This window comes from Ambystoma mexicanum, chromosome 4q, assembly GCF_040938575.1.
Source record: "Ambystoma mexicanum isolate Mex_15411 chromosome 4q, UKY_AmexF1_1, whole genome shotgun sequence".
In the NCBI taxonomy this organism is placed as follows: Eukaryota; Metazoa; Chordata; class Amphibia; order Caudata; family Ambystomatidae; genus Ambystoma; species Ambystoma mexicanum.
The window spans coordinates 531718829-531733797 of NC_090928.1; the positions used below are offsets into that span (position 1 = coordinate 531718829).

General features: G+C 48.4%; 1 protein-coding gene across 1 annotated transcript in view; it reads right to left on the reverse strand.

Annotated features, from left to right (window-relative positions):
- The window catches only part of NAA20 (N-alpha-acetyltransferase 20, NatB catalytic subunit), a 405188-nt gene that overhangs the window by 203934 nt on the left and 186285 nt on the right, over window positions 1-14969 (reverse strand). The window contains exon 3 of the mRNA XM_069608076.1: window positions 14806-14896. Coding sequence (XP_069464177.1) covers window positions 14806-14896 — 91 coding nt within the window. The remainder of the gene's footprint in view (window positions 1-14805; window positions 14897-14969) is intronic.

Below are 14969 nucleotides of genomic sequence, written 5' to 3' on the forward strand. Positions count from 1 at the left end.
GTGCAAGACCTGAAGGTGCGGTTGAGCTCCTTGCACCGGTGGAATTGAAAGGGGCGGACGCCTGAACTACAGCGAGTGGCCATAGTGCGAGCACCCATCTGCCAAATCGTGATTAAACACCACTCGACATGGTGCGCCAACCTCCCTCCTAACAGACTGCCCTTGTGGCAGTCAATGTTGAGGCTTGGACTCCCGGCCTCTTTGCGAGGAGGAAGATCCCCTCTTTCTCTGGCATTGATATTCTCTGCTCCGCTGCGAGGACTGGAAAGACCGTCGGAAACCCTGGGAGAAATAGGTAGACCCACTGTATCCCTTATCGCGGGAGGCTGCAAATCTGGCATTCCCCAACACCCCCCGAAAGGAGCGAAAAGGGCGAAAATACCTTTTTCCCTGCAGGGCAGTTAAGGACCTCGCTGTATCAGAGTTCTCCTTCATGTTCTTGAAGGTGTCGTCAATCTTCTCACCGAACAGCTGCTCCCCCTCACACGGCATGTCCACCACCTTGTGCTGAACCTCTGGCCGGTAATCAGTACAGTCAGTCCTGCCGTTGGAGCACCACTCCATTATTGATCTATTTGAAATAGCAAGTTCAACTAATATCGATACTGTGGTTCGAGGCTTCCTCCGCCTCACGAACCAAACGCATTGCCTCCTTCAGTTGCTGCTCCGGCAAGTAGTCCAACAGGGGAGCCAATCTGTGCCACATCTCCCGGTCGTAGTGCGCCTTGGTTGCCAAGGAGTTGGCCGCCTTGACCATTGTTGCCCCCACCATGAGGACCTTACCCCCCCCCCCCCCCCCCAAGGCGTCCAGTTTACAGCCTTCATTTTCAGGGGGAGTCACACACTTGTGCTGGGAACGCGCCTTCCGACTGGCAGCAGCCGAAACCACTGACTCCAGCATGGGCTGCGACGTTAGGCACTTAAGAGTCGATTCCGGCACCTTGAACTTCTTCTCCAAGCGGCCCATACCCGCCAGCTCCAAAAACAGGTGGCGCATTGTCCTAAGGCCTTCCTGCCACATGTGGTCCCATATGGGTATCGAAAAGACCACCTTCCGCCTCTTCCCCATATTGTCAAACAAAAAACAAACAGTCTTTTCTCTCTTCCTCCGGAATGAGGCCGAAATCATTACAGGCCTTCACCATCATTGCATGAAAAGCACCAATATCATCCAGCGGCGATCGCTGAGCCGGGCTACTCTGAGTACCTGGATCAGTGTCCCATGTATTCACCCTTCAAGGCTACGAGATCATTGAATGAGTGTCCTGTGGAATGCTGTCCACCTCAGACAGCACCAATTCCTCTTATCACTGATCCTCCAGGGTGGACTGACCCCTCTGGGAGAAGATAGACAAGCCAGACCGGGGAAGACCCCCTTGGAGGAGGCCCCCCTACTGCGAGGAGCTGCCGAAGCCTCCAGATGAGGTGTGGCAGGTAAGGTCCAACCACTGGAACCGCCGGCACCGGAGGCACCAGGATCCAAGCGTCCAACTGGCCCAGCAGCAATTGCAGCGTCGGAACCTGCATCGAGAGAACCGAATGCGGACTGACCAAAAGGACATTGAGGCGGGATAGACCCCAGATGTGGACGGGCGAACAGCTTGCGGACCCAACACCGAAGGATCCAGAAATGGATGTGTCGTCCTGGTCCGACTCCAGTTCATGGGTAGAGGGAGGCTCATTTTGTAGAATATCTATCAGGAGAATGGATGTGAACTCAGCTCCACCTCTACCAGCAACCGTCCCCTGGACTGCTGCACCTCCACCAGCGTAGATGGTGTTAGGGAAAATTCTCAGAAATATGCCAATTCCCTCCACCTTGGAGACCCCCAGCAACTTTGTTGGATTTTTGAGGACTTGATTTTTTTACCTGGAGAGTGCGAGACCCTTTTTCCCCCACTCTCTCGTGTATTTTAATGTGATTTCTGAACTTTGTGTTTCTTTTGGTTATGGATCCTGACAAAGTCCATAGGCATCATTGATTACATTGTGTCACACAGCACCTTCAGTGCAGTGGCACAGGGAAGTCTTATAGATTTCCCAAAGATTTAAATACCTTCTCTGGGATAAACTGTTTACCAGAGCAGTAAAGTGAAATTGACTTTACTTACATATGTAACTTTTTAGACCCAGCACACACCATCTTACAAGGTGCTGGAAGGGTTACCTAGTACCCCTTTATCTAGCTTCTCATGTAACAATTTTATGTTACCCTTTCCTCACTGAATGGCTGGTGGCAGTGGTTTACTTTTAACTACTGTGGTGTGCATTTACCACGGGCTGCGTTCGCAGCTGCAGTAAGGCACCCAAGGGTGCCATTTTTGTCAAAATGAGCCCAGTCTTCTTTTTTCACCATTTCTTTGTGAAAAGGTCCTTCTTGAGATTTACTCTACGCGCCAAACCAGGTATGGGCCCTTTGTTCGCTTTGCCTTTGGCGGGATTCACGAGTGAAGCCCGCCACTGGCTCCAGGGTGGGCAGGAAGTGAGGGAGGTGTTCGAAACTCCCTGTGCTTAGAGACCCAAATGCACTCTGTAGTGATTGGCCGGCTGACTGTCCAGCAAGGACAGTCACCCTGCTGGGTGACTGACAGCTAGGCTGGAATGAATGGGAGAGAACTGAATAAAAGGCGAGGCTTTTGGCTTGGAAGGCAGAGTCGACCACTGGATGAAGGAACCAAAGAAGAACTTGAGGACCCCGGCTGCAACTCCTGGACCATTGGTTTGCCTGGTGAAGCCCTGCTGCAGTGCTGACACTCCAAATTCTTATCGACAGAGAAGCCCCAGCAAGGACGACTTCTCCCCTTGAGTTCGTGGGACCAATGAACTCCAAAGTAAGCCACCTGGACATTCTCTCAGAGCTGGTTGACTTTCCACAGAGTTGCTGCTGGAAACTGAAACGCCAGGGAGAGGAACACCATATTGTGTGCGTTGCTTTTAAGCTGGTCAAGAGCTGCAGGAAGATCCTCCGGACTACCAGGAAGCAGGACTGACCGAGTCTGAGCCCCCTAAACAGATTGCGGGACCCCAGAAGCAAGGAAAGCCCATCTCGACAGCCAGGAACCGCAGTGTTACCATTTGCGGTAGAGGCAAGGAGCTAAAACACTGAACAGCCACTTGTTGGAAGATTGCTGGTTGCGAGCAGAGACCGTCCCATTGCAGTCCCCCGAAGTCCTCCCTCTTGTCCCCACGACTGAGGCCCAGGAACAGTGAGATCTGCAGCACTGCTCAGGAACAGACGTCATCTGCTGCACTTTTTCTTTGATACAAAGGTACTGTAAACATCTGGGATAACTTACATCTTGCTTGCATCTTCTATTACTCACAAGTCTAACAACTTGTGGCCCTACATGGATTCTTCTTTTTCTTCAAAAACTTCTAAAACATTGTGCAAATACTTTTCTTACTTACCTACCAAATAAGTGCTTCAGCTCCTATAGACATTTGCCCATTGACTTTGGCTTAGCCTGTTCCACTGAATGACTCTTATTGAGGGGGGATCTGAAAGTATTTGCCTGCTTAAGAATATTTGTGGTCTCTTGTATGTTCTAATAACCTTTTCCTTTGACTTACTCCTAAATGATTCTAAATACAACAGTGATATATTAATGTCCCCTGCACCCTAGCTATTGAAGTCACCTGAGGGTGTAGGTTGTGTCTGTGGGCCATCCCAACAGGGTACTCACTGATTTAGAGATATTCAGAGTGTATTTTGTGAAGTATATTGAGTGTTACTGTTATATTGCTCCCTTCTGAAGACTTACCCTAACTGACTGATAAATAATTGTTTATTCAAGAAACTGTGTGTAAGAGTTTGATACTTGTAACTGTGAATCTCTGTGTAACTCACCTACAGCACACATTGACCCCTCTTGAGATAAGCCTGGCTGCTCAATCACGCTACCAACTTGTGTAGTACAGACTTATACCAAAGGTTGGGTTCCTATTGCCAGGAGGTCAGTGTTGTTGTAGTCCACCCAAAGGGTACTGCATACAATTTTGCCTAAAAGACGGGGTGGTGGTGGAAAACGCAGACAACAGCAAGGGAGTCGACGATTACCAGCGAGGTCGGCGACAGAGTAGTCACTTGCGTGGTCGTCGATGGTGCCATAGATGTTTAAGCCGTCGCCTCTGGAAGTGCCGTCGCTGAGGAAGACGTTGTCGGCGGAACAGACAATAATATATCCGCCCTCTGTGTGGTCTGCGGCACCCTACCTTAGACAGAGAAGAGGCCCTTCTGGACGAAGACTTGGAACAGTGCTTGGAGGACTCATGGCCCAAAGCAGAGTGACTTTTCTCCGCAGAAGACTACTTCTTATGCGATGAGTACGAGGAATGAGACCTGGGCTTCTCCTTGTCCGATGTTGAGGCCTTGCAAGACTAGTCACCTGGCTTCTCCGCTTGAGGTCGAGTTCTACAGCCTCTATGCCCGTGACACCACACCAGTCGCCCACTTCTTGGCCACCGCTGACACACCGCCTTGAACCAAATCTGATTTTGGCCTGGTCTCCGTGGGCGGCTTCTTAGGCGTCGGCTCGGCCGAGCGTGCCCTCTGGTGTGCTGGCGACCTCTTGGTCGAAGATGTAGAAGACTTGCCCCCACCAGGAAAGAGCCTACCTCCGAAGCCAGATAGGCCCCCTCATTCAGCCAGCAAATCAACCGATGATTGCCCCGACAGATGGAACAGTTGTCGGCTGAGTGATTGGGTTACAGGCAGTACAAACAGTCCACATGGCCGTCCCAATCATACATGTTTTTGAGGCCACAGGTAGCACACGGCCAAAACAACTATTTCTTTGGTCCCACAGATGACATGGCAGGGTCCAGAAGAACCACACTCGAAACAGCTGAAAAAAGAAAGAATGCTTTGAGCAAACACAAGGTAATCCAACAGTTTGGTAGAAGGTTGAAATCTGAAGGGAAGCCGTGGGGGCAGGGCTATATATACACACTGGACATTCCATTGGTGCTGCCTAAAACACCCATAAAGACGTTGATAGGACACTCAAGGTGTCAAAGTTTTTCCATAGGCACACCACTATATTAAAGTTACTGAGGTTTCCCAGCTTGACGGGAAATATTCACAGCATGTGAATCCATGAAAGATCCAATGCTGGAGAAACTCATGATGCTGTATGACCAACATACCCATTTGAAGAGATTTAAGGTGGCCAACCTTGCCTTGGTATTGTTGCTGAATATAGAAAAACTCCTGGCCAAGTGGCATGGACCCTATCGGGTGATTGAAGTGCTAGGATAACTGAACCATACTATAGAGTCTAGCAAGATGACAAGTGCCACATCTCCCCAGTTAATCACCAGTCTATTTAACAGTCTAACACTTTGAAGAAGATGTACTTTGAATATTTGAAGCACATACAGTAAAGCCAGCTATGCAATTTAATGCGTTTCCACTGCACCTTTGCTAACAATACCAGAAAAGATACAGGCTTGGCTCATTGAACATCGACTCGACCGGGGTAGTCTGCCCGTGTAAGACTATTCAGCTAGAGACAAAGATGATGCTATAATCCATGGTTATTGTACCACCCCCCAAAGTCATTTTTCATCTCTCTTGTGCTGATCGGAAAACCCAATAATCTTTGATTTTGAATAAAATTCCAAAAAAGGAAGAAATCAACTTTTAACACCTATTGTGGCAAGTCATAAGAAGTCTGACTCGCATTGAACTTGCCCCGTTGCTCTGGGAATGTTCCCTACCCAACCAAACTAATACGGGTGCACGTCGGTCATCAAAAGTCCAAAGAAAAAGGTCTTCATTCCAAAACCTACTTATATCTGACCCTACCACTAAAACTATTAACTAAATCTAGATCTCCGGGCACCTTCCCTTTAGCGGTATGTCTTGGAGCTTTACTTCAGGGTTTTTCTACTTGCAACAAATCCACCAACTGGACAAATTAGTGGAGACAAACGAACCTGGTTCTCGGTGTCCTTCATGAGCTTCTGTAGTTAGTGCTGTATATGCGTAATTTGGCTATCCCAAAGTGTGAGAGACTCAATGTCCTTTCTGGGTGTCGTTTTTTACATTCCTTCCTCAGTAAATTAGTCCTTCAGACTCTTTATACTGGACGCTCCTTTGGTTGGGGTTTGGTATACCCTTAACTATGGTATGACAGCACCAGTGCTGGGGCCTCTCCAATGGGTTCCCCTCTCTTGGTCTTTGATTTTTGAAATTGATACTTGAACTTAACTCAGAGCGTTTTTCAAAGTCTCTTAGTAATGTCTTCTACTGTTCCTCTACACTTCTACATCTCTCTCTGCACCCCCCTCTCCCTCACTCGGTGTATCCCTTGTCCACTGCGGATTTGCGCTCGGTGTGCCGTAGTGTACTCTGGATATGGCTGCCAACGGGAGGTTTCGGTCCTCCTGTCCACTACAGTTTCAGCATTGTTGATCAGGCCCACCACAGCTTTTCCGTGGTCATGCTACCACATAAGATGGTCTCCAATATTCCGTCCTGTCAGCGGTCTCCGCACTGTCAGTTACACCGGGTCTCTGGCATCTTCCTCTACCATGCTCCTTTGCAGGCTCTGCAGCTCCACACTACTCCGCCACTAGTCAGAGGGCTTCCCCTGCATAGTTCTCTCTCACCTCTTCGTCTGGTCGTCCCGGTTACGTACAAGTTCACATTCAAAGGGGCGTTACATTTTCTTTTAGGTGCCGTATTGGATCCAGCATTACTTGAAGCTAAATGAAAGGAAAAGCCATTACTAGTGATTGAAGGCAATCCCACATAGGCAGATAGTGTTGCTTGCATAGGGAGTTCCTTGTGGGAATGAGAGCGATTGTCCCCAAGAGGGGTCTTGCTCCAAGGGAGGTCCCACTTGCCCAGCCCCCTAGGGAGGATCTTGTGGAGTGGGCTCACCTCCATAGCCTCAAAGGGGGTGGCTCCCCCATGGGGAGAAGGGGTGAATACTCCTGATTTGTCACACTATCCAATGTCCAGGATAAAGTATATGATTTAACTTTTCAGACAGGCCAAGTTTGTAGCTACATTAAAACGAAGTAATACTAGCATAGTCCCTGTGAGAAGGCTGCCTTCGTAACTCCCTATTGGACTATTTAATTTCACAGTTGACCATTTGGTCTCCATACCACACAACTTTCCGGAGGGTCAAGGACTGTTTCCTGCAGCGTCGTGGGCGTCCATGGATGACCTTGTTGTCTGAAGCCGGACCAAGACTGGACATATGTGGCATGCATATACCTAGTTATCCCGAGTCTTAGAAATGTAGGGCTAATGGAAAACCCAGAGAAGTCCTCTAACCCAGAATACATTGACGTACCGAATCTTTAAGATTGAAGCAGGGACCATCCAGCCACAAGAGGTCAAAGTGGAGGCTACACAGAAGACCACAATACCTCAGTGCAAAAAAGTTGTCCAAGTATTCCCTGGTCTGGTAGGATACTACAGAAGTTTCATGTCCAATTTCTCAACACGGTCATGACCATCGACAGACCAATTTACGGGTGCACAAACAAACAGTCTGAAATGGCAAAGGAGAAGAGAATTCTGGTCAAATGTTCCCTATTCCATCCACTCCTTATCTTGCCAGAAATCACCTTACAGGCCGAGGTTTCCCGAATGGGTCTGGCGCAATGACTACTATTTATGTGTAATGCCAAAATAGGGAGATATCAGAGTAGCTCAGTAACTCTGAAAGGATTGTAGTGCAGGGGAAGAGTCGGTCACATATTGGCCTGCCTGACACACCATGTCATTCTTACAAGTATTATATAACCAATACCAATGAGGTAGCCAATATGAAATGGGGAGACATCATTAAAAAGGCAGGTTGTGCAGAGGCAGAGTCCATCATATTTCAGAAGGTGGGCCTCACTCAATCATTCAGAGAATGATAAATTGGGCATCACAAATAAGAGTGGTACTAAACGGGGTAATATTACCAACAGGCAGCTCTGAAAGGCGGTCAGGGCTGGGGCAGTCAAAGTTCAGTTGTGCATGACTCAACCCTCCATCCTTTTGAGCGAACACAAATATCGATGAGGTGTATAATATTAAACAGGGACATTTCATGGTCTAGTATATCTGAAGGAATAGTAGGACGAGGTAACTAATTTAAATGTCTAGCCTCTAATCCCTTGAGGGCAATGAAATTAGCAACACTTAACTTGGTACAAATTGCATTATATGACAATGCATTACTTACCGTAAAAGCATTTCTGATGGTTGTATCTGCTTAGATTCACATGCTGTGCATAGGTCCGACATCCAGTGGTCACTGCGGAGTATTGCATTTTGTTTTTCGTAGTCGAAAAGGGGACGTCGACAAGGCGTGTCTGTGACACTATCCCTATAGTGACGTGCGTTGTACCCACAATCCCTCACGCGTCGAGGTCCCTCTGTTTGTATTTTTCTGCCCTGAGGGAGCCCTTTTGCCGTGAGGGAGTACAGAAAAGAGAGAAATATATATAAAAGGATGTGTATGTTCCTTCCATCCGAGCGGGGAGGAAGGGTGGGCGCATGTGAATCTAAGCAGATACAACCATCAGAAATGCTTTTACGGTAAGTAATGCATTGTCTTCTGATGTTTGTTAATCTGCTTAGAATCACATGCTGTGCATAGACTAGCGAGCAGTACCCGGAGTTGGCGGTGGGTCATGAGAAGGAACAGTAGAAAAAAGATGTCTTAATACTGCCTGCCCAACCTGGGAATCAGATCTAGAGTGTGCATCTAGACAGTAGTGTTTTGTAAATGTGTGCACCGAACTCCAGGTTGCCGCTTTGCAGATGGACTCAAGGGGAACATTTGCAATGAATGCTATGGAAGCCCCCGTGCCTCGAGTGGAATGTGCTCTTGGCTTGAAGGGTAGTTCTCTCTTAGCAAGAGAGAAACAGAGAGTGATGCATTGAACAATCCATCTAGATCTAGTGGATTTTGAGACCGCATCTCCTTCTCTTCCTGCTGCCACCGAGACAAAGAACTGATTAGTCTTTCTCAGTGGTCTGGTTCTTTCCATGTAGAACATGACAGCTCTGCGTACATCTAGTGTATGCAGACTTTTTTCTCCCGAGCTGGAAGGGTTTTGAAAGAACGTTGGTAGTTCTATAGTTTGGTTTACATGAAATTTCGAGATGAATTTAGGTGCAAACCTTGGGTGTGTGCGTAGAACCACCTTATCTTTGTGAACTGTTACGAAGGGGTCTAGTACAGAGAGAGCCTGTAGTTCACTTACTCTCCTAATGGAGGTGATAGCTATTAGGAAAGCAGTCTTAAGGGTGATATCTTTAAGAGTTGCCTTGTGCATGGGTTCGAAGGGAGGGCCCATGAGTCTGGAAAGTACCACATTTAAGTCCCATCCGGGAGCTGGGTTAGCTATCGGAGGGTGTATCCTCTTTACCCCCTCCATGAAGGCTTTGATAACTGGTATCTTCCACCACGACACTTTAAGTTGGGAAGTGGTGTATGCAGAAAGTGCCGCTAGGTGGACTTTAATGGAATTGAACACTAAACCTGAATCCAGTAAATGGGTCAAGTATAGAATAATGTCAGTAGGAGAGCAGTCAACTGGGTTGATGCTAGTACCTCTACACCAGATAACAAATCTTTTCCATTTGCTAGAATAGCAGTGTCGAGTATTAGGTTTTCTGGCTTCCCTGAGGATGTCCATACATCTCTGTGGGAGTTGTAAATGTCCAAATTCTATGATCTCAGGAGCCAGGCTGCTAAGTTCATGGTCTGAGGGCATGGATGCAGTGTTCTGCCCTTGTTTTGTGACAGCATGTTGTACGGGCAGGGAAGTTTCACTGGGGGAGATAGGGACATCTCCATCAAGTGAGCGAACCATGGCTTCCGGGCCCACATTGGGGCCACTAGTATCATTGTAACCTGCTCCTGATGCATCTTGTGCACCACTCTGTTGAGAAGGGGAGTCGGGGGAAAGGCGTAAACAAATTTCCCTGACCATAGAATCGACAGACCGTTCCCCTTGGACTGGTTCTGGGGGTACCTGGAGGCGTAACTTTGGCATTGTGAGTTTTCCAGAGTTGCGAACAGGTCTATTTCCGGGAATCCCCATTGAGTGAAGACGTCTATGTCTTTGTGTAATTGCCATTCGTACTCTTCGGGCAGGGGGAAGTCTCTGCTGAGTTTGTCTGCTAGAAGATTGAGTTCCCCTGGTACATGTTGTGACAGTAGGAACATGTTGTGTTTGAGAGCCCACTTCCATATATTCTGGGACAGTTTGGACAGTCCTGGAGAGTGAGTGCCTCCTTGCTTGTTGAGGTAGTACATGGCTGTGGTGCTGTCTGCGAGGACCATCACTGTCTTTTCTTGTAGCTGTTTCTGAAAGGCTTTCAGTGCTTTGAACACCGCTAGTAGTTCCAGCAGGTTTATATGCTTGGATGCTAAGCTCGGAGTCCAAACTCCGTGGGCCGTCTGATGGGATAGGTGAGCCCCCCATCCTGTAAGGGATGCGTCTGTGGTTAGAGTGGCTTCCACTGCGGGTGTGGCAAAAGTTTTCCCTAATAACAGGTTTTCTTTTGTCCACCACCGTAGCGAGAGAACCAAGGCCTGCGAGACCACCACTAGATCGTCCCATTGTCCGCTGGCCTGACACCACTGGCTGTAGAGCCACTCTTGCATTGGGCGCATCCGCAGGCGCGCGTGAGGTACCAAATAAATACATGACGCCATCATCCCTAGCAAGCGCATTGCTTTGCGTACCGTCACCTCTCTGCCTGCTACATAATGGGGAATTTGAAACAGCATGTTTTGGACCCTCTCGTTGGAGGGGAATACGAGGCCGTCCTTTGTTCGAATTAGAGCCCCTAGGAATTGTTTGGTTTGGCCGGGGTCTAAGCTGGACTTCTTTTCGTTGATGGAGAAGCCCAGTTGGGACAAAAGGTCTACGGTCTTTTGGGTATTGGAGAAGCATGTTTCGTAAGAATCCCCTGTTATGAGCCAGTCGTCGAGGTAAGGGTATACCGGGATGGATAATCTGCGCAGGTGGGCCGCTGCCACTGCCAGTACTTTCGTGAATACCCTTGGTGTAGATGCTATCCCGAAGGGTAGTACTCTGAACTGGTAGTGTTTGTCCTCTATTTTGAACCTGAGGTATTTTCTGTGCGATGTCAACATTAAAATATGAAAGTATGCATCTTTCATGTCCAGTGTTGTCATGTAATCCCCTTGTGATAACAGTGGGCTTACCTCCTGTAAGGTCACCATACGAAACTTTTGGGGTTTGACAATATGTTCGCTGGGCGCAGATCTAATACAGGGCGCATGGTTAAATCCTTTTTGGGTACAAGGAAGTACACTGAATAAATACCTTCTGTTACCTGTGATAGGGGGACGGGCTCTATAGCTTCTTTCTTCAGTAGTTCTTCCACCTCTTGAAGAAGAATGGAGAGGTGTTGCGGTGTCATGCGTCGGTTCCGTGGGGGTTTGTACTTCGGGGAACCGTTGAACTCGATGCAGTATCCGTGGGCTATGGTGGATAATACCCAACGGTCTGACGTGATTCCCTCCCATGCTGAAAGGAACGATGTTAGCCGGCCCCCGACCGGTGATGCATGGGAGGGGACCCGAATTTTCGGGTCATTTGCTGGTATTGGGCGTGGAACCTCTGGGGCTGGAGCCACAACCTCTTCCTTTGCCACGGCGTTGGCCTCTTTGACTGAACTGGGCGTTACCCTGGTTAGTGGTCCAGTTGGAGCCAGAGTAATATTGTTGTTGTTGGTTCTGCTGCTGTCTTTGGCCACGAAAGGAGCGTTTATTACCATAGCCTCGCCTGTTAGGGGGCCTAGAAATTTGATCAAGAGTCTTGATGGTATCAAACTCTTTTTTAGCATGTTCTAGGGCCTCATCTACTGCTTTCCCAAACAGATGCGTCTGTTCAATGGGTTTATTTATGAGGGAGGCTTGGGTTTCGGGCTTAAAACCTGAATTGCGTAGCCAAACGTGGCGCTTGAGAAGTATTCCCTGCACTAGTGAGCGGCCAGCCGTCTCAGCGGCATCTAGGGAGTTCTTAACGATGCCCTGGTTTACCAGTGTGCCCTCTGATATTATAGCTAGCAGGCGAGAACGCAGAGGTTCAGGTGCTTCCTCTGCTTCGCTGCGCAGCTTGTTCCACTGTGCATCTGCGTAGCTAGCTAAAAGTGAGTTGTTATTAGCAATTCTAGTAGAGAAGGCGGCGGAGGTCGTGATTCTCTTCCCCAGTGCGTATAGTTTTTTGCCTTCTTTGTCTGGAGGTGCTTCACTAGTGGATAGTGGCACCCCTGCTCTTTTTCTTGTGTTGGTAACCACAAGGGAGTCCGGAATAGAGTGTCCTCTGATGTATAAAGGGTCAGAGGATGAAGGGCTGAAGAGCTTTTCTATTCTAGGGTTGACCCCTCGTACTAAAGCTGGGTTAGTAAGGGAAGGAGAAATTCTTCTTTTAATAGAAGCCAGGAGTGGAATAGATTGGCTAACAGGGGCTTTTTCTTTGATGACTTTTTCTACAAAGTCAATGTCTGGAAGAGTTTCCCCTGTATCAATCTCAAAATGCGCAGCTGCCTTGCGCAATAGTGCATTGAGGGAAGGTTGGTCATCTATGGGAGAGGAGTTCCCATGTGAATCCTTGAGAGGAGAAGGGAGAAAGGCATCAGGGTCTGAATGTACTGATGGGGATTGCCAAGGCTGCACTGACGGTGAATACCAGGGCTGTGAGGTAGCTGTATCCTCTTCAAACCCTGTAGCAGTGGTGTAAGGGTCTTCTTCGAACCCCTCTTCCTCAAGTTCTACCTCTTCTTCTCCACCCAAACACTCCTCATCTTCTTGGAGGTATTGCTCCTCCTCAGTGAGGTCAACCAGCCTAGGAATCTTGACTCTAGGGTCATCCTGTGGCCATTCTCTTTGTCTTTTGTGAGTTGGTGGGTCTTGGTTTCCTAGAAACCTTTCCATTTTCTCCATGCAAGAATGGAGTCTTTCAAGGGTCTCATGGGGTACCCCTGAATAGTCTAGAGGGGGGAAATTAGTGTTTTCGCCTTCGAATCGTTTCGAACGCTCCCACAACATCGACGAGAGGTTTCCGTCTCCTTCTGAAAAGCCTGCAGGTAGTTCGTAAGCGTCCTTTGGAGAAAGGGGCAGTTCCTGGCTACTTATGTTTCTTCGACGCGGTATTCGACGTTTGTTTCGTCGTCCGCGTACGTTTGTCTTCGGCGACAATTCTCGCTAGGCTCTCGACCACGATTTTGTCCGTCGAGGGCTCTGGTGTCGACGTTGTGTGCGTTGCGCGTTGTACCTCGACCGTCGCTCTATGGAGCGTTGCGTCGGATGTTTTTGGGGTAGCGCCCGTGTTAGATGGAAGCCCAATCGCTGGTCGAGGCTGCGTTTGCGGGTGGGGCTTGTGACCTTTACGGTCTGCGGTAGACGCCGGTGTGCCCTGCGTCCCCTTCGGCGCTGATGGATCCTTCGTTCTCGACGAAGAAGAGCCGTGGGTAGTGTGTTTAGCCTTATGGGGTTTGTGTGCGTCCTTGTCGCCGGGGTGTTCATCCCCATAAGCAGGGCGTGAGCCCGTCGGGGCCGGGGACGGACGACGAGGAGCGGGAGCGCTCCTTCTGGGGGTTCATGACTTCCGTAACGGATGTCGCGTTATCGCACTCCTCGTCACTTTCAGTAACAGCGGGTGAGGAAACTGACTTCGACATCGCGTAGTCCGCCCACCTCTTAACCCTACGTTCTTTAAGAGTCCTGGGTTTTAAGAGCTTACAGGCTGCGCAGCTGTTCTCTATGTGATCGCGGGGTAAGCAACGATTACAGAGTTTGTGCTTATCTTTCCAAGTATATTTGCCCCTGCAGCGTGGGCAAAACTTAAATGGTGTCCTCTCCATAGCTGAGGCAATATTAGCTGGCGATAACAACCCCAAGGGAAAGAAAGGGGAGAAAGAAAGACATTCTCAAAGAGAAGAGACAAAGTTTTAACCCCCACTCTCCCTACTGTGAGTTGGCCGTCGAGGCCAGGCCACGTGTTCGGCAGCGCCGAAGGATCTCCTCCGCTCTTCCTCTCCGTCGAAAATCAGTTCGGCGGAGAAACAGCTTCACAGCTAACGTCGAGGGGGAGGGATCGTTATCAGTATATTAAGTTATGACAAAAGGACCGAGGTCCGTGGCAAGTATAGCAATGTCTCTCTAGGAGCTCCGCGAAAGGCGACCAGAAACTGGGCGGAAAAAAACAATCTGAGGGACCTCGACGCGTGAGGGATTGTGGGTACAACGCACGTCACTATAGGGATAGTGTTACAGACACGCCTTGTCGACGTCCCCTTTTCGACTACGAAAAACAAAATGCAATACTCCGCAGTGACCACTGGATGTCGGACCTATGCACAGCATGTGATTCTAAGCAGATTAACAAACATCAGAAATATATTTATTATTACCCAAACCACGCTGTATACTTTAACATTGGCCTTTTATACCATACTTAATGGCAGGGACGGAGGCGCTAGCTCAGTTGTGCAAATAATGGCCTTTATTTTTTTGAACAGTTAACCAATTGCCTATGCAACTGCTGAGGGTGACCAAAGGAGCTGTGTTTGGGTGGGGGCAGGATTCATAGATGAACAGAACTAATAAAGTATTAGCCCACACACCAAAACAATAGCATACCATTTGATAACTCATTGGAAGCCAAAACTTACGAAAACTGCTACAAACCAAATGGGCTGAAAGTACCTGGTCGTGCACACAGGTTAAAGGGAGTACACACATTGCGTATTTATAATAGCATTGTGATAAGTTGTATACATTATAAAACACTGAAGTAAAATGTACTTACTATAGCCCATTAGTTCCCCACCAGGTGCCTCAGCAACAATAAAGTATTCCGGCCAGTGAGCAAGATACTGCAGGTAAAAGGGTATACCATACTGAAAGATGTAAAATTAAGGAAAACCGCTCCACCTTATATACACACAATAGAATGTGATGGTCAAACAGAAA